General features: G+C 41.2%; 1 protein-coding gene across 1 annotated transcript in view; it reads right to left on the bottom strand.

Moving 5' to 3' along the window:
• Positions 1–4,587: 4,587 nt before the first annotated feature.
• LOC308194588 (uncharacterized protein) overlaps positions 4,588–24,896 on the bottom strand; it is a 124,664-nt gene continuing 104,355 nt past the window's right edge. Inside the window, exon 14 of the mRNA XM_080590704.1 lies at positions 4,588–10,443. Within this exon, the coding sequence (XP_080446830.1) occupies positions 10,351–10,443 (93 nt within the window). The 3' untranslated portion in view covers positions 4,588–10,350. The remainder of the gene's footprint in view (positions 10,444–24,896) is intronic.

Below are 24,896 nucleotides of genomic sequence, written 5' to 3'. Positions count from 1 at the left end.
AATAAAAAACACAATATGATGACCTCATGCGAGTATCATTCAGCTCTTCTTGAAATAAATGGACATGTGTGGTATTAAAAAGAGCCACGCAGCACCTAAAAGGACCAGACTGTAAGCGTACTGTGTCTAAATTAAAGATAATATCTATTAATAACTTATTAACATTACTTAATAAACATAAATAGCAAACTGCATCCCAAATCCCTTGACATTAATCAGAAAGTCCCCAAAAAACCACGCCCTACAGAAATTTGAAGAAAATGGGGTAGGAATTATCACATGTTGTCAGATATTTAAAAGCAGATAGCCAAACTCATTCCTTCAATCAGTCTGGATTCAGCTAAGGATGAAGTTAATCAGTCAGGGGGGGCCCTTCCCTTCCCTGATGGTAACTACAATTCATGTTCGTTACCACCGTTCTTGTGTGGTAAGGATAGATAGTACTCACAGAGAAACAAGATATTTGCTTTTTTTTTTATTATTATTACTATTTTTTACTTTTAATCAGCATTTAGCCCATGCTTCAAACTGGTCAAATTCATCCTTTCAGACTTAGCTGTTTATTTCTTACGCTCCTCATTGCCTCAGTCGTGTCCTTTAACAACAGAATTACTTCACAATATCTACTCAAATAAAATGGTATGGAGGCAAAAATATGAAGAAGCATCCCTGTTTTCCAGATTTATGACTACTATGTGCTATGACGTAGAATTTCAGAGATATGAACAACTTCTAAACCACGTTAAGTGCCAAATGGGATCTACCAGAGGAAGCACCTACAGAACCCAGTGGTTGCTGAGGGCATGAAGCAGAGGCTGACCTGCTACTGAAGATCAGGCAGAAAGAGTGTTTGCCGCTAAGTTTGGGTGCCCATTTTGGAGCAGCTAAGGCCCATGTATGCGTATGCATGTGGTTGGTCAAACACTTCTGAGCAATGCAGTCTTTTGCCCCAAACAGAAGAAGCATTACCCCAAACCTGCAGTCAGCACCAAATGCTACGAGACACACGGGGTGGCCACTAGAAGTCTCTAAGTGCCGTACTGCAGAGGCCAAACCTGCCCTGAGCACGTGGCCGTGAGCCCTCCTGGACTTCTTGTCCCTGACTCCGTTAACACGAACATGCAGTGGGACTGCCGGCTGCAAACGTTGAGAGCTCCCTCGCTGAGCCTGGTTAAAATAACGGTTACCAGTAATGAGTAAGATGTATCGAAGTATGCAACTATGCCTTCGTATCTCTTTTCAGATAAATTAACGTGCTTTGTACAAGAAAAGGAGGTTTGCCTTTTGTCTTATTTGCTTCCATAAAGAGGAGAGACACAAAAAAGCTTGTATTTATAGCCAAAATAGACACTCATACCCTGAAAAAATGTTGGAGGTTTAAGTGCTCTAAACACATTTCTGATTTACAAATGCTTTGGTGTTTAATTAAACTTAAAAATTTAATGGAAAGAGTTGAGTGGCCTTAAACAAACAAAAATTTTCATATAGTTCTTCCAGTTTCAACACTTACTCTTGACAAAATCAAAAACAGCCAAAAAAAAGTACTTCCATGTGTTCATATTTTCATTGAGAATTATCAAAATTTTAATTGATTTTCTGCTAAACATTTTTCTGTATGAAGTTGTGTCCTCCCCTTTATATTTTGTCCAGGAAGTTCAACTAGATCCATTGCAGCCTTTTTTTCATTTTTTTTCCCCCATGTTTTTTGGGAGGCAGAAGAGGGGATTTCATGTGGGTGGGAAAGACATGGAAATGATGAGTAACCTTTGTTTTTTTCTTTTTTCCTCTCTATTTTTTTTCCTTTTTCCTCTGAAACTTTTATTTAAAAGGAATTGCTTGGAAAAAAAAAATCTAGCAGAAATGAAGATAAAAGCAAGAAATAAATGAACATAAGAAATTAATATATTCAATTTAAGGGCAAAACCAAAATACAATAAAATGAGATCCTTTACCAGACTTCCTCCAAAGGGCCAAAATTGTACAGTGTAATTGCAAACTATTAGAGGCCAGATTATAATCCTGCGTACTTTACAGCAACTATATTTTAAGCCACTTGACTTCAATTGAACTGGTTTTGATTTATACCAGCCTTAGTTCAGCCCAACGTCCTATGTTTTCCTTTCCGTTAAATAAACAAAATTACCTGTTCCTCAAATTAAATCTGGTTTTAATTCTATATAAAGCATTTTGGGATACTTGTTGTATGAAAGACATTCTCTAACATAGAGGTGTATTGTTTTTTGTTATTATTTTTTAGGTTCACCAGCTGCACTGAATTTCCATTGCCCCTTACAGCAACTCTCACAGCTTGGATATGGCCAAATCTCCTTTAGCACTGCCCCTGGGGCCTACTCTGTGCTTTATTTAATTTCTTACTAAAAAAAAAAAAAAAATGCTATCAGGGCTATCAAGCAATAGCTAGTTTTTCTAAGACTGTAGCTCAACAGTACATCATTTCATTTTAAAAAGCACATTTAAGGAGCTCCTTCCTCCCCTGTGTCCTCATCTCTCTGTAGGGTTCCATTTTTGGTTGGCCTCTTTCTTTTTTTCACCGCCTTTGTACTCAGCACACAAGCAAACCCCAAAAGATCTTCCTTCTTCCCCACAGAGAAGGCTTCGCACTGTGATGCTTCACACGGAGGCAAGAGGGTGCAGGAACTGGGTTTCGGGTGGGGACAAAGGGCGAGGGGAGCCCCCGCTGCGGCATTTCCACCGAACGCCTCATGTGCTGGGCCTGCAGTCCCAGAAAAGTGCCCAGAGGACATGTTGGAGTGTGCAATACCCAAAAGCACGACAAATGATTGTCAGCTCTGTAAGTCCATGTTAATGCAGTCTATGGCCACCACGAAGCCCTTCTTCACAGGTGATAATTCCATATTAGCAACAGGGGAACCACTCTGTAGAGCTTAAGCCATGTTTCCACCAGCATTTTAAGGCCAGGGTGAGATCTGCTGCCTTGAGAGCCGGCCTGCTCCTCACCCTGATCCTTCCAGATGGAGGACACAAGAAAGCTCAGCCAGCCCATATGTGGCAGAGCCCTTTCAGCCCACCATGCAGCCCTCTCTCCCTCCTTGGCAGCCCACGTGGGCATCAGCATCAGGAGCCACAGCCAAAAGTGCCAAGGAGCCCCTTTTGCAGCCACTGGGATAGGCCGCAAGGCGGCTGAAGCTCTTCCTCCTCCTCCTCAGCCTTCATCCCCGAGCACTGCACCGCAGCACGCGCTACCAGCATGGTTTGTGGGCAACGTAGCGAGGTGCTGGCAGCAGCAGCACGGCCGCAGCATCGCTCCTCGCTGGGCTGCCGCCGCAAACAAGCCCCAGCAGGGGTTTGACACCGCTTTCAGAGCATCCCAGCACTGACGTCTCGACTGCCTAGCCCAGCCACATCAAGAGGCCCCAGCTCACCTCTCCCTCTAAAGGTTACCGTCTCCCCAAAACCGTCAGCGAGTGCGACCGCTTGTGCAAGAGCCGCCTGGCCCGGCTGAGCCGCAGCGGGCGGCCCCAGCTGCAGCCCGAGCAGGAGGCACGACCACAGCCCGGAGAGAGGCAGGCTCGCAGCGTGCAGCCCCGGTCACGGAAACAGGGACAAATATCACCACCTTTGATACTTGCTTTTTTGGGTCTGATTCCTAATGCCATGCTCGTCATGCGCAGGAAGGCGAATGATGCCATAAAACTGTTTTGAAATCCATATTTATGATTTTTTCTCCTGCTGATTCTTTTTTTCCAAAAAGATGAGTACTGAATGTTATTGTTATTCCTCATAAATAACTCCTTTTCTTGATTAAAACAGTCCAGGACAGTGTCACAGTTAATTAATGACACAGCGTGTGACTGGCTCGGTCACTGCCGGTTCAGGATTTCAATCAGCCCCTCTGATGACCATTAACCCTTCGGAGGGGGAATCACCAATTTCTTGAGAGGATGACAAAAGCAGAGGGAAACAAATCCCAGACCACCAAAAATAATAACTATTGACCAGCACTGCCAAACACAATAACCAGTCGATTACAATTATTTTAAGCTATTCGATTATTTTCTCCAAAAACTCTTCGATGCCTCACTGCACTGAACTCCGTCTGACCACGCTTCCGAAGCAGCAGGTGTTTTGGCACCAAGCAGAGGGAAGGAGGCACTGTCCACACGGAAAGGTTTCAGCAAAGCTGCAAAAGATGTGGGCCTCATGCATGCGGAGCAGCAGAGGTCAGACTCTGGACCCAGCACGACACACCACAATGCAAACAGCACCGGCCGTGCTCAGCACGTGGTTTTCCAGAGGATCACGACGCACAAACAGAAGCACGAATTTGTGGTAGCCCAGAAAGATGGTTGCCTTGATATGGAAATAGCTGAAATTTCAGCGTCCCTCCCCGCAGCTGCATATGTTGGAGAGTTGTTAAAACAATAAAAATACTTATAATTAGCAATTCTACATACACCCATTTTCTTTGCAATATTCTTGGCAATATTGGAGCCAAATTACTCAAACTTTCCGAAGAAAAATAACTGTAAGGAAAATTCCCTTCTCAGGAATGAAGGCAGCAGAAAATTTTGAGGTCAAAAAGGGAATTAGAATGGAAATCATTGTGCAACCTTAGCTATAATAAGTACTGAGAAAGCTGATTGCTATTTATTATGTTTATCTCGTGCTTTCTGATAAATGCAGTCACATCTGAGGACACTCTGTCAAGCATATAAAACAGCAGTTGTAAACATATTGCTTTGGCTTGCAAACCTGACTTAAGCAAATGCTTCTGGAGCTAGGACATTGTATCTACAGGGTGTAAAAAAAATCTCTCTTTCAGAAAAAGAGTAGACTCTGCTTTGCCTAAAAGTGAGATGGGGAAGGTTGCATACTTCTCTGTACGATTGCTGTTTTACTCCTTGTCTTTATTTAAGAAAACTACTCAAAGACAAAGAGAAAAGTCTTCCAGAACATACTCCTGCAAGTTTTTTCTAGTATATTGCCATAGAATGAGGAGATAACATGATACATCAAAAAATCCTTAGCCACAATACAAAAATTTAAGCTGAATGTTCAGTTCATTAAATAGAGTCAAAATCAATCCTGCTAGCAGCCTAATATTACTCTACTTGATAAAATAAGAGTCTGGTATTGATCACTTTTGAAGTGTCTCTCCAACTGGGTTGTGTTCTCTGAAAAAAAAATGTAGACTTTAAAAACAATTGTCCTAAATAAGGGATGTCCCATTTCTCTTCTTAATGAAATAATGTTCTAAAGGTCATTTCTGATCAATGTAATCCCTTTATCCTCACATGTATACAATAATCAACAATACATAAAAAAAAAAGTCTAAACAATAAGTAACTTTGAAAAAAATATTTAAAGCATTTGATATTTGCAAGTGGGTTTCATTTCTTGGGTTATTTTTTTCTCTCTGATTTGTTTCAATTGAAACAGTTTTTCCATTGAAATGCTGACATAGAGGCTGGTTTCTGATCACCTATAAAGGTGTGCTTTCCAGGGGATGTGATGGCTGTCGTGAAGAAAAATAACATTCTATATGCAGTTTTCCCAAAAGTGGGAAAAGAGCAAAAAAGTATCCCACTCATTCATGGCAGACAAAACGAACTTCGAAACAGTGTCAAAGACAACCCATCTCTTTGCTCTGCCTGTTGTTGAAAGTGGACAGAAAAAAAAGAAGTCCAATCCACACTGGTTTAATGGTGCTGCCTATAAGGCTGGCAAATAAAATAGCAGCAAAGTCAAGAATTATGGCACTATCTTTTTCTACATATAATCTTCTGAGAGGGCAAAATTAGGATAGCCATTCAATGGGCTATGCAGACTGCATTCCTAGCCAGCTGCACAAGTGATGGAGAGCAACTGTGAAGCTCAGTAGCTACAGATAAGAAGAATGTGTTGCAGTTTTTCTCTTGCACATGCGTTTATTCTCCATTTTCTGGTTTCAGTGGTTTTCCCACTTTTCCCTCAGCACAAGGAGAAGACAAAAATGATCTGAAGGGGAAGGAAGGAGATCCTGTTCTGTTTGGTGTACAGCCAAGTGCGATAGAGAGAAGGGACCCTGCTTCACTGATCGAAACACAAATACCCCAGGGAGCATCTAAATTTATTCCCACTCTGGTGTTTGGTAATTCAAAGACAATAACTATGTAAACCTCAGCCTAAGCTTCCATCCCAAAGCTTGGCTCTTCCTAGCGCTGTGCTCCAGGGCCTGCTGCGGCCCAGATTCTTCCTGCCGAAAGAGTTAATGGGACTTTTTTGCCAGCCTTACTCAGCAGATAACTCCTCCGGGTCTTACTGGAAGAATTTAGCACCCGAACCTCAGGCAGTGACTCGAAGACCCCTGCCAAAGGAACTTCTGGTTAAAGTCCATGGACACTGATGGAGTTACAAGAGAAACAGAACTGGTCCTTTGCCTTTTTTGCTGGTATCCACAATAGGCAGCTCTATTTTTCTGCATAACAAGTACCAGAATACTGAGCGTATTAGCTGCCAAGAAATGCAGAACAAACAGACTTACATGTTTTTCCCTTTATTTCCATCATCTGACCTTTGCTTTTTATGTCTTAGGAGCAAGCTGCAACTTTATTTACATGTTATAATCTAGATGAAATGCTAGTTTGTGTGTAGCAAACTATGTGGACTTTGATCTTGGAATTTGATTTTCCTTTTTTTTTTTTTATTTTCTTTTCAAAGAAAAACACAATGAATTGATGGAAACTCTGAAATGTTAGGTTTTAGGATGACTCTCATTTCATATTTCTGATTCCTTCAGCCCAGGCTAGACCTTTTTGGGTTCCCTAGGGGCTTGAACCATTAGTTCATAGTTCACCATATTAACTTGCATCCTGACATAATAGGTACTGAAATGGCTCATATTGCCCAATTCAATAATGATTTTGAATCCCTGTAGAAACATTTCACTGCAAGAAAAGGTGTTATTATCCACCTCAGAATTGTATAAAGTACCAGTAATTAGAGAACGAATGGTTAATGATTAGAACAGAAGAACTCACATGATGAGAAACAGAGCAAAAATTAATAGGGAAAGGGAAAAGGTGCAAGTAGAATCAAGAGGAAGAAGTAAATGAGATAATAATCTAGGGATTTTTATAGATATTTTATAATAGGTTTTAGTACCCCAAGATTTCAAACCTGCAGCTTACTACAATGACTTTTTTCTTCATTCATCACACTGATGAATTTTGAACATTTCATTTTCATTTTAAAAACTCAAATTTTAAATTTCTAGGTATCTGCTTAGGCTTGGCTCTGACTGCCTATGTACAAAGAATACCTCACTTCTTTTATCCCATGCCTTATGTCTGGCCAACGCTATCTTCCTAATTTTACAATAAAAATTAGTTGCTGCCTTGCTAGGATGGATGTTCTTAATTTTTCTTGGTGAGGGATTTTCACAAAACAGCAATAAATAGTCTACAACACTGAATAGGGAGGAGGTGATGAAGAAAGAAAAATAAAGTGCTAGTTTCTACATACAGTTTCTTATTAAACCAAGGCATCATTTCTGATGTTAATTTTCTAATTTGATATAAATGTAATGAAAAAAAAATTATATCCACGTCTCCATGTATCACAAGCATACTCTTGTGATAAAACCCATACTACTTTACCTAAAACTCTGAGCGAGAGAAGGTCCTTCATGGGGATTCTATAAGCAAAGTGAAATTAATACGGATTTACTGTTACTATATCTGTATTATTTTTAGCAGATGTACTTAAAAGATCTTCACATCTTTTCTGTTATCTCTGTCTGCACTGGTTTACAGATGACCAGCAACTCAGCACTACAGGGACAGGAGCAGGAAACGTCTTTGTGGAAATAACCCCTTCCCAATTTGCACGGTACTATTTTGTGACTGTTTTGTGTACAGACTAAAAGACTTTTCATTTGCTACCACCCACGCTCAGCAGTGTCAGTTACAAACCAGTTAGAAATCCAGGTGGCTACTATCAGTGGTAGGTACTTGTTCAGTGAAAGCTACTGCCTGCTACCATGCAGTCATTGCCCAGGAGAGAAAATTCCCTCCTGGGAAAAAATAAATAAATCAAGATGATTAGAAGCTCTCGCGCACACGTGCACAAATTGACTATAATATTATAAAAGTTACCGTTCTGATCCTAAACACTGAGTTTACAGATGCCTAGCCAATTGCAGCAGCATTTGATAACCTTCTTATTCTGCAGCAACACTGATGTCACACCGGGTTTTGACGTGGAGCCTGCATCATTTTCTGATCACATCGATTAAACTGAGTTAAACTCCGTAGTTCAGAAATTAACTTGTCTTTCAAAATGCTCCTGGGATGAGGAAAGCGTTCCCAAACAGCAGCTCCCTCTCCAAACTGAAGGGGAGCAGTGTATGTCCCCGTGTCTCTTGAAACCTCCCCGAGCTGTTTCGCAGGCCCCCTGTCCGCCTGTCGGACACCAGCTCCCCGAGACAAATGAAGCTATCGCAGTTCCGCACCACTCGTAAAGCAGGAACGTATGTAACCTGCTTTCTCCAAACACACGTGCTGCAAATAAAGCTATCAAGCGCACTGACATTTCTGCATTAGGGCTTAAAATAACATCCGCGTGACGCCTATATGCTGTGCCCTTAGCTCAGTCGGGGATTTTCTGAACGCTGGGTGTGCTTTCAAAGAATACCGCTCCAGTTCCTGTACAATACGCGAGTATACTGGCTCTTAAGCTGGGAAACAAAGTTAAGAATGTGTGGGTTTTGGCTTCAAAATTAACCATGCTTTAGTAATCTGGTATACCAAACTGTTTCTTATTAATGTATCATGCAAATACTCTCCAGTCCTCCCACAAGTCTGACACTTTCCCAACATATCAATAGCAAATGTTCTGTGAAATGCAACTTTTCTGATGTAGGCCACCCTGACTTTCAGTGTGATCTCAACCCACCATTCAAATCTTCATGGCAGATGCAGAGTGGGGCCGTTCTTTAATAAGGGAAACAATATTGGAAAAAATTGTTTGATACATCTTGTTCGGTTTTCTTCAGTCAAGAGCCAACTGCCTCCCTCCATCCCCCTCCCTTTTTTTTTTTTTTAATGAAGGCTGAACAGAGTTAAGCTTGCTGTGTTTCCTGAGTCAAAACGTAAGGTAGTTTAGGGAGTGGCTGGCACCAGTCCCTCTTTCACGTAACCACCCGCCCTACAGTACGGTCTTGAAATGCGTCAACTTAAACCCAGCTGGTTTCTGTCTTAGTGCAGACGAGCGGGAGAACGTGCCCACAGGCTTTTGTCACACGAGAAATGAGCTGCTTGGAGGCTCTGTGGCGCCTGTCCCCCTCTCCCAGAGCGCTCTTATTTCACGTTGCTGCTGCTGCATCACCTGGATGCACTGAACAGGTTCACGACCCTTCTCCAGACGGTGAATGTGGCTAAGCCAAGACACGGCGGTGCGATGTCAAGCCACCAGAGCTATTTCTAAGCGAGCTGGCTGGCTGCTTGTTGCAGGCTACACTGCCCTGCTGTTCACGTGGTGCTGTGGCGTGCCCCACCTCAACCACCACCAGCGCCATCCTGACACTCGTGCGCTCCCTTCTCACCGCCACCTCCACGCACTAGGCTGCAGCCTGCGGCACACACATTGCCAGTTTTGGCCCGAACAAGAGAGAGTTTGAATCTACAGATGAGGGATAAGGGAGGAGCAGATAGTCGATGTATGTTTAGTTTTCATATGCTTATGCTTTACGTCTTTTGCTCTGTAATTAAAGCCATAGCGTTATCTAGTCTCCTCTGCTGCAGCCGTATCATCTTTCAGAGGCTTTTTATAGGCTCTAGTTGCAAAGAGAACCTCAAGGAACGATTAGGAAAGATAACCTCTTCTGGTTTTTAGCCATTACATGTCCAAAGCACAGCTTTTCATCTCCCCCCTGTTTTTAACGTTATCTGTGCAGATGCACAATGCTCTTTTCCCCGTAAAACCTACGGTTATCGGTTCACAGAGGGAACGTGAGCGGTACAGGAGAGAAGAGCCATGCAAGCTACACGATCTGCAGGCAGCACCAGGGTGATTCAGGGGCTGAGCAGAGGCAAGCTCCAAGAAATCAAAGCACACGTAGCAGCAATGGGAGGCAAAGTGAGGAGCTTTGGGAGCTCAGGTAGGGCCAGATGGTGGTACCAGGAGCGTGCAAAGGAAGAACTCCACTGTGCAACGCCACAGTCAGAGACATGGGTCAGGAAGGCAAATTTAGCAGATTTATTTCAACTGAGCTGCATGTCACATTGGAGCTGGCAGGTCTCACTGGTCACTCACAGACCACACAAACATTTCACCCTGTGCCTGTATGGACACCAAAGGGAGATGCAACAGCCTCAGCAAGCAATGAAGTTACAGAGTCCCTCCGCAGGAGTCTTCGCTGCTACATCCAAGAGAATTGCTGGTCATCTTTTGTCTGCTGTCTTTCAGATGTAGCTCTTGGAGCTAGGAGATGATGAAGAACAATATTTAGGAACAACACAGGCTACCGCTCAAACAAGCTCTGTTTGCACCAGTACAAGTTGGAGTTAAAAACAAAACCTGGGTGAAGAAGCCCAGGACTTGATGCAGGACGTCCAAAGCAATGTCTTCTGCCATATTTTATTTACTCTTTTCTTTACCAATCAGTGCAATACCTGCATCCCCTCACTGGAAGTTGTCACAGCTGCAGATGACAAATGGCTTTGCACTCAGGCATAATACGAGATGCAACAGAAAAAGGAGGGGGAAACCAGTTCTGCTAGGCTTACTGGATTATGCCTTTTTAACCCCCCAAATTGAAAGCAACTGGAAATACTTAGGAATTCAGGAGATTTAAAGCTTGTTTATACAGCAGATGAAAACAACTCACCCAAATGCCTCTACATTTAAAAGCTCCGAGGTAGAAGAATAGTTCATATATTAAAAGTAACCAGGCCCTCTAGGCTCGATTGCCTACAGAAAACTAAAATCTAATATAATTGTTTTTTAAAATTGATTTCCTTTAACATGTGTACAAGATTAAGTGGTTGCAAATAGAAATGCTAGATATTCTGAAATACTTATGGGGAATATCTGAGTTGCTTATTCTGGCAGCTTCCATAAGGAAGTGGATCAGTATGGTATCTGCATTTCCCTCCCCACCCCCCGGAGAAATATTAAGGAAAAAACAGTAAGAACAAAGAACTGGATAAAACGAATTCAGAGTTGATTACAGAGCATACCTCCGCCTCAGTTTGCCAGTAAAGAAAAGGCACCACACACATACTACAAGACTGGTCTAAATGTCCTTTTTTAATCGAATCAGCAATTGAAAGAAGCAGACTGCAAGTTCTCTGGTTGCAGTGCATCTATATCTGATTTATACCTGCTTTATTCTCTTACACCAAAATTTCTTTATCTTCAGGATTATCCAGTACGGTCACGCGCCCTCTAGTGAGCTACACAGCACTTGCATCTTGCTAGGTGGAGAGCTGCCGTCCAAGAGTTGCTTCTTTGCAACGCCCCGCACTATTTTTCTCTCGGAGGTACTCAACGTGCCTTGAGCTCGAGCCTCCTGAATCATGGAGTTCTCTGTGAGTCCCTCTTTTAAGGCCAAATACTGAAATAATGCAGTATCCTGAATTAGGGAACACTAATACCTACTCCATTGAGCAACACTGAAAGCAAAGCTAACTCTGGCACTGTGGAAGTCCTATTGCTCCACGGTAGCTAAGTATCAAAGGCACAGCTCAGTGTTTCAGGAACTTTTTCATAAGATATTTCATATCCTGAGGGGTAAAAAAAAAAAAAAAAAAATCTAACTTGAGAAACAAAGGCACATGGTGTTACCGATTCAGAAACTGTAGTAACTGTACCAATACACACGCTACTGTTATATATATGCCCTCTCTACTGGCATGCTGCTTAGTGAAGAGGACTGAAGTGTGTTCCCTGTGAAGAACGTCTTCACCTCTCCGAACATCTCCTATGATGAGACTCTGAACAAGAATCTTCTGTATTATGCCCTGTAAGACTGGATCATCCGTCCACTTTCAGACAGTAGCCATTTGGTAATGGAGCCCTGCTGAGTGAACAAATGTCATGACTGCTGAGGAAACAGTGCTCACAGCAGGTTTATACTATGCTATCGCTTGGCTGGTGGATATTTTTCCTCTATCTTCAGTGGGCTCACATCAAACACATCAAGATCCTTCGTGAGCCTCATGTATCTTCTGTGGCACTGGCTGGGCAGCTCCCACTTCAAAGCGATGCTCTCTCCTGGCTAGGTAATTCAGGTCTTAGTCACCAGCTTCACCATTCACACAACTGAATTTTAACGCGCTCTTAAAACTTGAAAGGATTGGATTCAAACACAGGATTTACTCAGAGCTTACCACTGTTCCTTTTTGCTCATTTGTGCCCCCAGTGCATCATTACCCACATCCTTAAAAAGACTTACTCTGTCATAATACATAGTATTTGGCTTGATAGTAATAATGACTGATTCATATTAAAAGAATAATTGTTCTTGCTATTGCCAACGGTAATAATAAAGTATCCTAATGCACTTCATACAAGATACAAATGCATGGAAAACATGATTCCTATCTTATGAAAACGATTATAATTCTCCATAATTAATAAAAATTGCACTATGTTTATTCCGAAGGAAACAACAAAAATAAAGAGAGGTATACAAAATATGAATACGTTTAGAGTTAATGTCATTTCTCTAGGTATACTCAGAAAATGACATAACACATCAAGAAAACAAGCTGCTGACAGATTAAATATTACGTTTGGAATGCCAGTCACATCTGAAAAGTATAAACTATCCTTTGGAAATGTTAATTAATTTTTTTTTTTTTAACAGACGAGAAACTGTTGCATCCAAGTTATGTGGTACAAGTGATTGTAATTCACTACTTTGCCACACTACCAGCTTTAAAAACAACAAAAAAAAGCAGCATAGCAAATGTATTTTCCAATCCTTGGGCTTTGGCATATTTTCCAGCCACTAACTCTTGACCTGCACACTTCCATTAAGTCCTTCTTCAGCTCCGTTAGGTTCAGCTGTGCACTTAGCTGGTGGTTTAGATGTATTTTAGTCTGATTGTACAGGCTCACCTAATTACAGAGATGCATCAGCCCTAAAATCCCCGTTTCTGTAGGAAATAGCTGCTGGATTACAAACATGTTTTTAACATAACCCCATCTCCTCTACGTAGGAGTTGACGTAGGAGTTACTAGTGCTGTCTGAAAACCTCGTCGTCCCAACCGGAGTAGTTGGAATTTCTCCATGCTGGGCAACAACAAATGATCTCCACATGAAGACACGTATCTGGACACTGCAAGGTAGTTATTCCAGGGGAAATTATGGCTGATAGTACAGCAGAGTCTGGTTAGTAATCCAAGTGACATTCTGGAGTATGCAAATGATTAAGTAATAATGTCTGGACCGGACCAGATCAAGACACATCAGACTCCACTGGGAACTTCAGTGGCTAAAAGAGCACTAAATAATCTCAGGAATCTATCCAAAGATTAAAGATGAAAACAATGCTGTTACTTTGCTTATATCCCTTCAGTCTGGTTCACAGCTTTGTCTTTGGAGGATGCCTCTTTCTTCAGCTAATGTCTAGCCTGGATCTTTAGCCAACACTTTATAGCAATAACATACACTGTTTGGATGAAGAAAACGTAATTGTTAGCAACAAAGTCTGATTTTTATCAAATATGGTCTCCTTTCTTTGGAGAGTCCACCATTGGTCATAACCAAAGGAAAATAAACACAAACTTTTACTGTTCAAATTAGAAGCCTTCATAACTGATAGACATTTATTTCCAAAGCTTTCACTCAGAAGTATAGATCAAGATGTGTGGGCAGACACAACTACATTTATACTTGGGAAAACAAATCTAACTTGTGAGGAAGGAAGACCATCTCTTCTGTATAGACAACAGTCTGCTGAATTTCCCATTGGCGTTCTTGCCAAACTAGAAAGCTCACGATCCGAATATAATGCACTGCTTTTGGAAACCTTGCCAAGGGCTCCTTGACCTGGTGTATGCAGACATTATTTTTACAAATGCGTGTTTATTTTTAAGATCAGGCCTGCTGTCTCGCCTTCCCACCTGAGCGAGAAGCAGAGTTTCGGAATTCATCGCTGCCTCTTTATTAATTTCTCTGTGCAAAAAAATGTTCTTCACATTTCCTTAAGGGGAAAGAGCATAGAAATAACATGTCCTGCTTTACCCAGGGCATAATTTCACCTAAACTTACAACCAGGCAACATAGTATGGCAAAACACTTAATCTACAAAATTCTGAATAAAACAGCACAGAAACTACCCTTCACCTCTCCCCCATCTAAAATCTTGAATCCCTGCCCTTCTCGTTAATTTAGTAATCTGTTAGCACCATCAACCCACTGCTGTAAAACACTTTTAGGGATGGTAATTGTCAGAATCCCCCGAGTCTGGCAAGCATAATCATCTTGGGCAATAAGGTAATTTGGACTCTGCTTTCAAAAAGAAAAGTTGGACACTTTCCTCTGAACGTTTCTTTTTTTATTCATTCTTTTTGTTTGTCCATGCCCAAGTTAAAGAATTTTGCATGTAGATTTTGGAGCTACTGCCCCCCTGCAGCTCGCTCACCTGCCTTCAAGAAGGGTGTGCTATTCCTCTGACACCCAACGCATTCAAAGAGAGCAATCACAACTGAAAATCTGAGTTGGGGTTATATTTGGAGTGCCGGTAGAAGACAGGCATCAGTGCTCATCTCCTCCTCCTGGAGTGATTAACTCATGTTGCCTCCTGCATTTGAGTTCATATGTATTTTAACTGCTTGAAGGTAAATAGGGACTTAGGGGTTTTATGGACATGGTCAATAAGAGGTACATTTTCTGAGACATTACAAGCAATGTTAGAACCTTGGTCTACCCTACCTTTCACGAACTGTTGTTCTGATTAGGGGTGGCACTGGCTGGCGAAGGCTCACATACTGCCCTCTAAATAAGAGGGATCATACGATAGATCTTGTGCATCTCCATATTAGGTCTCAAAAGCAGTCCTACCAAAGTCTTACAGTGTAAGACAGGAAAGTCTCTGAAAACACCCTCCCAGGCAATAAAGGATAATCAAAGGTGCTTCAGAAGAAGTTAAGCAGAGCTCTGAAGACCAAACAAGAAAGCAGTCTATGTACATAAAACTTGTACTATGTCATAAATCTAATCTATGTCTCTCATTCAGAATTAGCTGCCCTGCTCTTGCTCTAATGAAGTACAAGGCCAACATATTCTACCCACCTTCACTGAAAGCCAGTAATAAAGCCGTATGTGTCTCTGTGCAGCATCAAAACAGATTTCACATGATTGTTTTAAATAGCAAGAGGACTGCATGGAAAGATGTCTGTATTTTCTTAATAGCTGTAACCACACTACATAGCACATGTCAAAATTCTGAAAAGAGAACAGATTCCTGATGCTTTGTACAATGTATATAGTTTCTTTGCTTTGATGTCTCCGCTTCTTTATTGTATTAAATTATCTGGATTAAAAAAGACAAAAAAAGAAGGTTGTCTTTTGTCTTATTACTGAACTGTCAAACATTATTTGAGCTAAGAGAACAGCCAGGGCCTCCAGGACAATTTGGGGAATGGAGGAAGGAAGAAGGAAAGTAGTTAAGTAACCTGCCTATTTGCAGATATTGCAGTCACGGAGATTGCAGGGGGATGACATTGTTCTAAAAGTTACTAGGAGCAACTTCTTTTTAGCTTACAAAGAAAGGGATCCTACCCTATCATTCTTCACGGGAGTTCCGCATCCCTCTCACATTATCTTTTTCTGCAATTCTACCTCTCCTATATTCCTCAGAAAGGTTTTTGAGCAGCAGGATGCAGTGGTGATCTCTGGTCACTGCTCTGGGGATAGGGGAAGAGATTTCTTGAATGCTTTTTCTCCTAACAAATAAGCATGACAAAGAGAAAAATCCATTTCTCTCTATTTTTATTTTTTTTAATATCTAGGGAAAAATGTCTGCCAACAGGACTTATATTCCTTCCACTGACTTTTTTTCTTTACCTGGAGCATCCTTACAATTAATACCAGCTGTTGTGGAGAAGGATTTTGGTGCCCTAAATAGAGATTTATGACTTCAAGAAATAAGCAAGAGGAGCACAGAAATCTCAGAGAGAAAAGATTCTGCTGCCATGGCAGAGAGCTGTACATCAAATAGACCTGTCTCTGCAGAGGAGCTGAAAAAGCGCTCCTTCAAATCACTCATGCATTTGTAGATCTGGATAAAAAGCCTAGCCCTTTGAAGTCAAAGGCAAAACTCCAGATGACTTTAGTCTGGCCACAATTTCAGCTTTGGACTCGAATTCAAATGCAAATTTAACAAATCACCAGGCATAATATGGTTCGGGTTATTACAAAATAGGCACAAGAGAGAGAATTGACTTTGCCGGATCGACATCCTGTGTGCTGGAGCTGAGGCTTCGCTTGCCCTTCGCTCGGGCTTATTCACTGTAAGTTCCCACGTGCTCTGCTCACTACGCGGTTCAATAAAGGCACAGATTCCAGCCTCTAACCCTGACAATAGACTTGGGTTTTATTGAACTGAATGGTCCCTTCTGTAAAAATAGTCCCTAAAGTTCCCTGTTCAAGGAGCTGGGAGACTGGGATTTGCTGACCTGGCCCGAGACCATGTGGGCCCCGGACATGCACAAATCTCTTTCTATAACATCAGAAATGCTCAAATGCTAGCAGGTTGTGATAAATTACTACGCTGAGGTCCTAAGAGGGAGAATTAAAAGTTTAAATGGAAAAATGTTAGTGGAAGTGACATGAACTTATAGGTCTGCAATTGATCATATTTAATAAATGTTGCTCGCATATTTCTTGATCTGGAGCCAGTGGTTAATACAAGTATGAAGAAATGTAAGCTCCCCCACCCTCCATAGGCTGCTTCTGAGCCATAAACAAAGCCTGACAAAAAGCGGAAATGGCTAAGGTTGGTGTTTAGCACTGCTTTACACGCTAAGTGGAGGGTAGAGGCAGGAGAGTGCAAATCTCTTGCGGCAGCGCAAGGTAAATCCATTCCTGGAGGGCTCCAGGTGGCAATGCCTACACTGCTTCCTGGAGCTCAGGTACATGCTGCTGCTCCCCCTAGTACAGACAAAATGCATTTGTTTTCTAGTTCTTAAGCAAAATCATCATTATGTTAAATAAGTAGAGATATAAAGATGACTGCTAGACACATAACATGCAGGAAGCTCCAGTATTTTTTGTGTTGAGCTCCAGTATTTATGACAGTTTGATTTAAGACAGAGAATTCACATATAGGAAGTTGTAAGAATATAGCACAATTTTATGTGTTTTATATGCTCTTCTCTAAAGTCTACAAGCACAGTAGCAATGTCAATATTAACAATAGGAAACAAGCATTGAGAGAGAGAGAGAGAGAGAGAAGTCATGGGAAGTTGGCGGGACAAAGCAGGAACAAGGAAATCGGTTTTGCCACCAAAGCCAGCATGCTGTAGACCTACACATAGAAGCTGCAGTTCAGCCTTCCCTTTGTGAGCAGCAGGGTCAGCTTTGGTAGCTCTCACCTCGCTCCCTTCTTCCCATACCACCTCTCAGCTGAGCTGGGCCACGTGGGAAACCAGGGGAAGGAATTAATCTCACACAAATACAAACGCACAAAAATTTACAAAAATAATTGTATACAAATGAAATCAAAAAAGGTTATTTTAACCCAGAGTGGGCAAGCAGTCTCATTTGCCACGCCACACGACAGCAGCATCAGCAGTACTGTGGGTCAGCGTGGGACTGGAACAAACTGCTGGAGTCAGGAGGACAAGAAACAATGGGATAGTGAAGGCTGATACTGCACTTAATCCACTACAGAAAAAAAAAAATGAGACAAAAAAAAAGGTTTAAATTAATTTCTTAAGGCATGGTGGGCTCACAGCAGAAGTGGCCATACCTAAGTAGTATTGTTTGCCAGGCTGGCATTACGAACAATTTTGCAGCCTGCTGTAGTGGAGGAACACTTTCACGAACAGTAAGCGCAGTGTTTAAATGCTGAGCATTAACCTTTTTCTTTTCTTCTTGCCAAAACAGAATGACTTGACTAGAGCTCCTTTTAACAAGACCAAGAAGAGTATCATTTCTCTTAACAAGGAACCTATTTAAACTGAGGCTGGAAAAAATGGTGCAGATTTCTTCTGTTCTTCTTTAAAATGCTTTCTCCTTTGTACTTGCTAGAATTTAGACTGCAGAGGATTTCTGTGTTAATGCGGAAAGGTCTGTTGACATGCAAGGGCTAACACTTGAGAGGTCCTGAATTTATTTGGTATTGGGATAAAATCACCAACAAATTCACTCATATTAAGAGTTTGTGTAAATATTGCCTCATAATTCCATGTGTAACTTCATTCTAGCAGAGACACTTGTGGCTTAACAAGGATTTTATTTGCCATGGAAAATTAAAGGACAGCGTACAGCAGATTGCACAGACTCTCCCAAAGATACATGTCACACACAAAACTCTTGGCAAAAGCCAGCGAAGTGAGAAGTTGCTTAGCAAGCAAATAATAGCGCATCATTTCAAGGTCATGAAGCTGAGTTTACAGTACAGTGCTCACCATTTAAAATTAGCCCTGAACAAAAGCAATTGCCAAAACAAACCCTTTTCTTCTGCTGTCCTTAGGAGATGGACACAATAGCCTTGGGGAAATTCCAAGCTGCAAAATCACCCTTGGTGGTTTTGGCCTCAGCCACATCCTGCAGCAAGATATGGGATAGGGGCTGACTGCTTTTGCAAAGAAGAAGGCAGGAGACAGCTGGGGAACACGCTGTCCTTCCTAACAGGAAAAGGAGGAAAACCAAGAGTAACATGGCATACCGGCTGTTGTTTCGTATATAAACAGAAAAACAACAACTGCCTCTGTAATTTCACGTATCAGAAAAGAAACCAAAAATGAATTGTGATTTGTGAAACTGCAATGCTCCCAACACTGGCACTTTTGCCCAGAACTTGGCTCCAGCTTATGACAGGATGTATGCAACTGTGGGAACTCATCTCTGCAGGAATCAGACACAACATACATGAGTCATCTCTTTAACCTAATAAAGCGACGTACGGTGTGCTCCCTCCCTTCCCACCCAAACTCAGTAACCTCAGAAACTAGCACTGTATCATAATATGGAGAGAAACAAAGAGCACATATGCTTTCTGAAATGTGTTGGGTACCAAGTAATGCCTCATGCTTAATGCCTGAGACAAGAAGATTACTCTCAGCCGTAGACTGGGGAACTGACATTCGAATTCTATACACCAAAGTAAGAAATTAAATCTTATTAAGTATTGATTATTAACCCTCACCAAATCTTATGTCTACAGGAGCTCTCTTCCCGTCAAGATCCAGCTGATCCAGGTTTTGTCCACCTATTTGGTGATGAGTTGGAAAACCATCACTGAGGCAATGTTATTTAAAACAACCTCTTATGGCTCTTGAAATCTCCTTTCTTTACAGTAAGCGCCTAGCCTACTCTGCAGTAAAGATCACCATATGGTATATGTCTGTCCTGCTACTGCTCTGTCATTTCCACTCCTATTGCTCATGTTCTGCCATCTTCTTAAATAAATACCCCCATCAAATATGCATTAAATGTATACATTCTTTTTATAAGGGAAGTGAGAATAGAGACCAGTGTATGGAGAAGAGTACGCATTGAAGATTTTCCTGCCTTTTAAGACCTTCCCACATATATATATATTTTCATTTTATACTTTGTTTTGTATCTTCTCACTTGCTGGGTTCTGTCTGCAGTTGCACTCTGAGATGGATGCTCTGAGCTTCCACCTCTTATTGTGATTGTGTTTTCACGCAGCATGATGGAGAATTATAACCTGAAATATGAATGCCAACACAACTAGCGTGACCCAATCATCTTTCACAGCAGGGCAGCCAACCACCCCTCCTTAATTGTCTAAGGACAAACGTTCCTTCAGAAAGGAAAAACAGTCTTAATTATGCCTGGTAAATTAAAATCTAATTCTTGGGACCGTGTATGTGTTTAATAACAAGACCCTACATAGGAGCTACACAGGACCTATTCCACAGTAAGAGGGCATTGCTAGCATCAAACCTTTGATTGCATGAATTCCTCAGACACAGGTGGCAGGTTCGCTTTGATCATCAAAATGCAAATATACACCTCAGGTTCAGCGCAACTTTGAGAACTCCCTGGGAATGTCACAATCTGAAACCAAGGTATTTCTATAAAGTTAGGACTCGACAGCTGAGCGTTTATAGAGCTGTTTTCAATTACAACATTAAGTCCAGCAGTTTAAAGCCAAGACTCCTAATTTACAACAGTACTTGTTAATTTACAACACTGAGCTTGTATAACGTTTAAGTAAACACTGCACTTCTGGATGACAGAAAGCTAAACAATGAAATAAAACTTCAGAAACATATCTACTCCTGCAGTTTTCAAAGAGCTTCCAGTTCTCCAAAAACAAACAGCTCCCAGCTGCCCAGCATTTATGGTCATGCCTCCTGTACTGCTAAATATGTAGAAAGGGACCAACAGCTTCAACATTCTTCATTCAGATGATCCTTCCACCAAATCAGATTTTAAAGGTAAATTCAACTTTTGCCTGCTGTAATTCTGTTTTGTTTTGTGAAGAGAAGGAAATAGAAGAAAAAAAGAAAAAAAAAACAGAAACACTAAGGATAAACAGGAAATGTACTTTATTCTTACCACTGAAGAGCTAGCTCAGTCCTCAGAAGTCTGTCTTCCACTGAAGCTAAACCCTCATCTTTTTCTTGAGCCTTCCAGCTGGAAAGGACTCCCTCCCATTTCAGACTTCTGTGGCTGAAAGTAGTCAAGTTGCAGGCTCCTCATCCTAATCAGCCATTGCCTCACCTCCTTTCCCACTAAAAATCTCAGCTACCCTTTTTTTCTCTCCCTCACATGCCACTCTCCTTTCCTCACTCTTGCTGAGACCTCAGAACTAGGGATGATCAAATAAGTAGGAGCTGTACAGAATGTCAATTTTTCAGAAGAACATATAATCGTAGAATCATTAAGGTTGGGAAAGACCTCCATCTGGTCCAACTGTCCCCCTGCCACCAATAATATCTACAATATATTTGTCTAAACATCCAAAATGAGATGGCATGCGAAACACAATTTTTCAATGAATTATTGCATGTGTCACAAGAGGCATACGCTTCATTTAAGACATCCATGTAACTGGAATTATTATTATTTTTTTTTTAACTCATCCCAAAAGCCTGCTGTTTCAAAAACTCTGCTGAGGATGATTCCCTTTAAGGTCTGTCTTGGTTTTCCTCTCAAGCCTATAAAACCAGAGCCTTCAGAACTTTTGAGCTTTATCCTCAATAATGCGTTTCGGAGAACATTTCAATATGGAAGCCCTTGAAGGGGCAAGAATGCAGAAAATGTGTTTCACAACAGCCTGCCATGGTACAGAGTATGAAGAAAGGACTTGGAGACTGGAAAAGCTGAGGCATGTTCAAAGAAGTTGAGAGCCTGAGGGTAGGTTTTGCAAAGCCCAAGTAATGACTTGAATAACACTGGTGAGCCACGGAATAGGACCAAGAGCATCAAAGGCCTCTTGGGGAGAAACAGGATAGGACAGTGGCTTCACAACAGTTTCGTGAATATGCGCTATTCAGGATCTATAATACCATAACAAATGAAAAGGGTTTAACACACAATATTCTTTGGGGGTGGGTGGGAGGGTGTGTTGCGTTACCAACATTTTGTCCTTTGGGAATATTCTGCATATTTGTGAGCAAAACATTGTGTAACAGCCTAGGAAAATGCCCTCCAGACTCTTCGCCAGGTCTCTGGAGCAATCCAGCTAGAAACATATACAGCCTAATCCAGAGAAAGGCCAAGAGCTACAACTCCTTCTGAAATTAATGGGATTTTTGAGTGTTCAGCATCCCACAGTTGGCTGAGCTCCTTTATGTGGCAGTAACTGCAGGCAGCTCTCTGGCTTGGGCAGGGAGAAAAACTCAGGGTTAACAGCCCGAACAGCACTCTGCCCGGTTGGCATTCAGCTGCAATCATTAAGACAGAAATCCTGAACTTAATTGCTTGCTCATTTTTGAAGGCAAATTTCCCAGGGACACCAATGGGATTTTGCCTATGATAGGATGTTAGCAAGGACTTCAGGCTTTGAATTACTAGTGACAGACGTTAAAAAAATACGAGGGATGCTCTCCAGCAAGATCAAATATCACCCATATAGCTTTAAATTTGGAGAGGTTTGTCCATTTTCTTAGCGTCTAGAACAAAGACCCTATGTATCTTCATCTTTGTTCTACACAAAGATATAACACGTTGAGGTCCTCCTATAAAGAGCTGAGACTCATATTTAAAGTGTAACTCTGCAAGTAGTAAATGCTTTCAACATACTAAAAAGAGCCAAATCTATTCCCTACCAAAATAAACAAACAAAAAAAAATCCCAAACACCACAAACCCAGCAACCCAGAAATAGGAAGAGTATTATCACAATACTTGAGCAGGACTGAAAAGCAAGCACTGAGTGATAAAACAAATACTAAGACATGGGATGTTTGAAGCAGAAGGCTTAACATGAACTGGAGAAAAAAAAGAGTGTAATGCTACCAAAATGGAAAGGTTAGTATTTTACAGAAGTAAAATTAAGTTAGCCTAAAAGACACATACAAGTCATGTCCAACCAAAGTGCTCTCCTGTAACAGGATACATGCCTAGCAGATAGCAGAGACGCAGTAAATGTCATACAGGTTCAGCAGAGCAAATCTTTTAATACCGTCTCCCTTGACATTTTCATAAGCCACCAAGGAAGACACAGACTAGATGAAACAACATATTCAAGGGGTTCTTCTTAATGACTAATTGGAAATACATATATACAGATGTGTATATACAGAGACATTCCAAAGGAGCCTGTCCTTAATTGGTTATTTCCAGTATTTTTATAACAGCTTGAATTATAATGTTACCCATGGAATTAAATAAATGTCCTAAGTGGAAAAGGACTGCAATGACACTGGGCAAAACGGTCATTTTTCACAATAATACTGATAATATGGAGAAATAATCTGTGTTTCAAAAAAATATATAAAAAGGACAGACATAGGGTTGTGACTAAAAAGTATGAATTGTAGATGAATATCCTTTCCTTCATTTAGCAGAAAGAAAAGGCACATGAAAGAACATACAGCTGATAAAGACTAGCCATAGTTAGGCCACGCAATGTAAGAAGCCTAAAAATCCAGAAAGACAAAAATGTATCATTTCTAAATAGGGAGAACCCATGGGGCTTCAGGCAGGACTAGAAAAATGCCAACACGAAAGCATGAGTCACAGCTAAAATTACATTAGTAAAGAGGCATAAAATAGGTATCTGAGTTCTTTTTCTCTCTCCTTTTTTAAAGCCTGTTTTTATGTCTTGAAAGTTCAGGAAGAAAATTCTTCTTCCTGTTCCAGTTACATTTCACCCAGAATTGCCCCAAGGCCATATGAAAGTTAGTGGCGCTGGCTAATGGTTGGAAACAGAGGATGCAACGTTGTGTAGGGATGCTGCTAGAGAAACAGAGAAGGGGCTCTCTGTGGAAGCATGGCACGGCAGACTCCAGCACTCCTACTTCCCCCAGGGAGGAGGTTTCCAACAGCCCAGTCTCTCTCCTCACTTGCCCTCCCCACTGGGCTTAGAAAACCCTCTCAGTATGCACATTCCACATTCCTCTGGCATATCAAAGACATATTAATACATTCCTAGCATGGCACTTGAGGGAAAAAGTACGCCCAAGAGATGTAATTATACTCCCAGCTCTCTGAAAGTGAAATATGGTCCATCTCTATCAGGAGGTACAAGCAACGCATAGGAAGAAATATATTTACTGGAGTAAAGAAGGCGCGTGAAAATGAAATTTAGCATGGTTTGTTTGAATGCCTATTTTTATTATTTTTTTTTATTTACACCTCCTGAAAGCACTAATAAGCTTCAGAGATCTGTACCTGTGCAGAGTCCCATGGACAGCAAGGGAGCACGAGGCTCACCCAGTTCTGCACACTAAGAGATAAAAGCAACGCCTGAGTGTCTGGCTGCATAGGGCACCTATGGACCTTTAACTTATACTAATTGACATAAGAATGTCCTCTTGCAGTAAATCAAAATGAGTTTTGTATCGCTTTGTGGATAACTTAGTTATCAAGTATTGGAGGCAGGCCCAGATCTTGCACTGCGAGCAGAGTAGCGCAAGGGTATGTCATCACAATTTGCAGTGAAGCCATAAATCTGCTGAGTCTCTGTATGACACCAAACACCAAATTGAGGTGAACTTCGTAGTCTAGCAAAATAAAATGTTTTATATAAATTACTTCTACAGTGTGTTGCCTTGCATTGCCATTTGCATGATAAATAAGAGAGTTTCAGGTCATACACAGAAATGCATAAAAAACTTTTAAGGAAGAGGATTCATCCCCATGGGCTATGAAATAATGCTCTGTTACGGTACCTTCAAAATCTGTTGGAGTTTTGCTATTGAACACAATACAAGCAGATTTGGACTTCAGTGAGCGGATTTTCTACAACACCTGTGGATGTTTTTAATTCCTGCAGTACACATTATGTCCCAAGACTGCATTTGGCATTGGAATGAGATGATTTCTGAGGCAACATATTCCCAAAGTATTCAAACATTCTTCCTTTCCTCTTTAGTTTCTTTGGTAGTACCTGCTGGATCACACTGAATTTCATTCATATTTTGAGAGAACACAGGATGATAGAGGTACCCACTTGGGCATCTTTTTTCCTTATTCATCTGAAAGTGAATTCTTATAGACTAAAACAATAGCCTTTGCTTAACAGAATTTCATCTGTTTCTTAGAAGACACAGAAA

Source organism: Anser brachyrhynchus (genome assembly GCF_964034855.1).
Source record: "Anser brachyrhynchus genome assembly, chromosome: 4".
Taxonomy (NCBI): domain Eukaryota; kingdom Metazoa; phylum Chordata; class Aves; order Anseriformes; family Anatidae; genus Anser; species Anser brachyrhynchus.
Note: the sequence above shows the minus strand (reverse complement) of the source record. Positions and strands in the feature narration are given on the sequence as shown.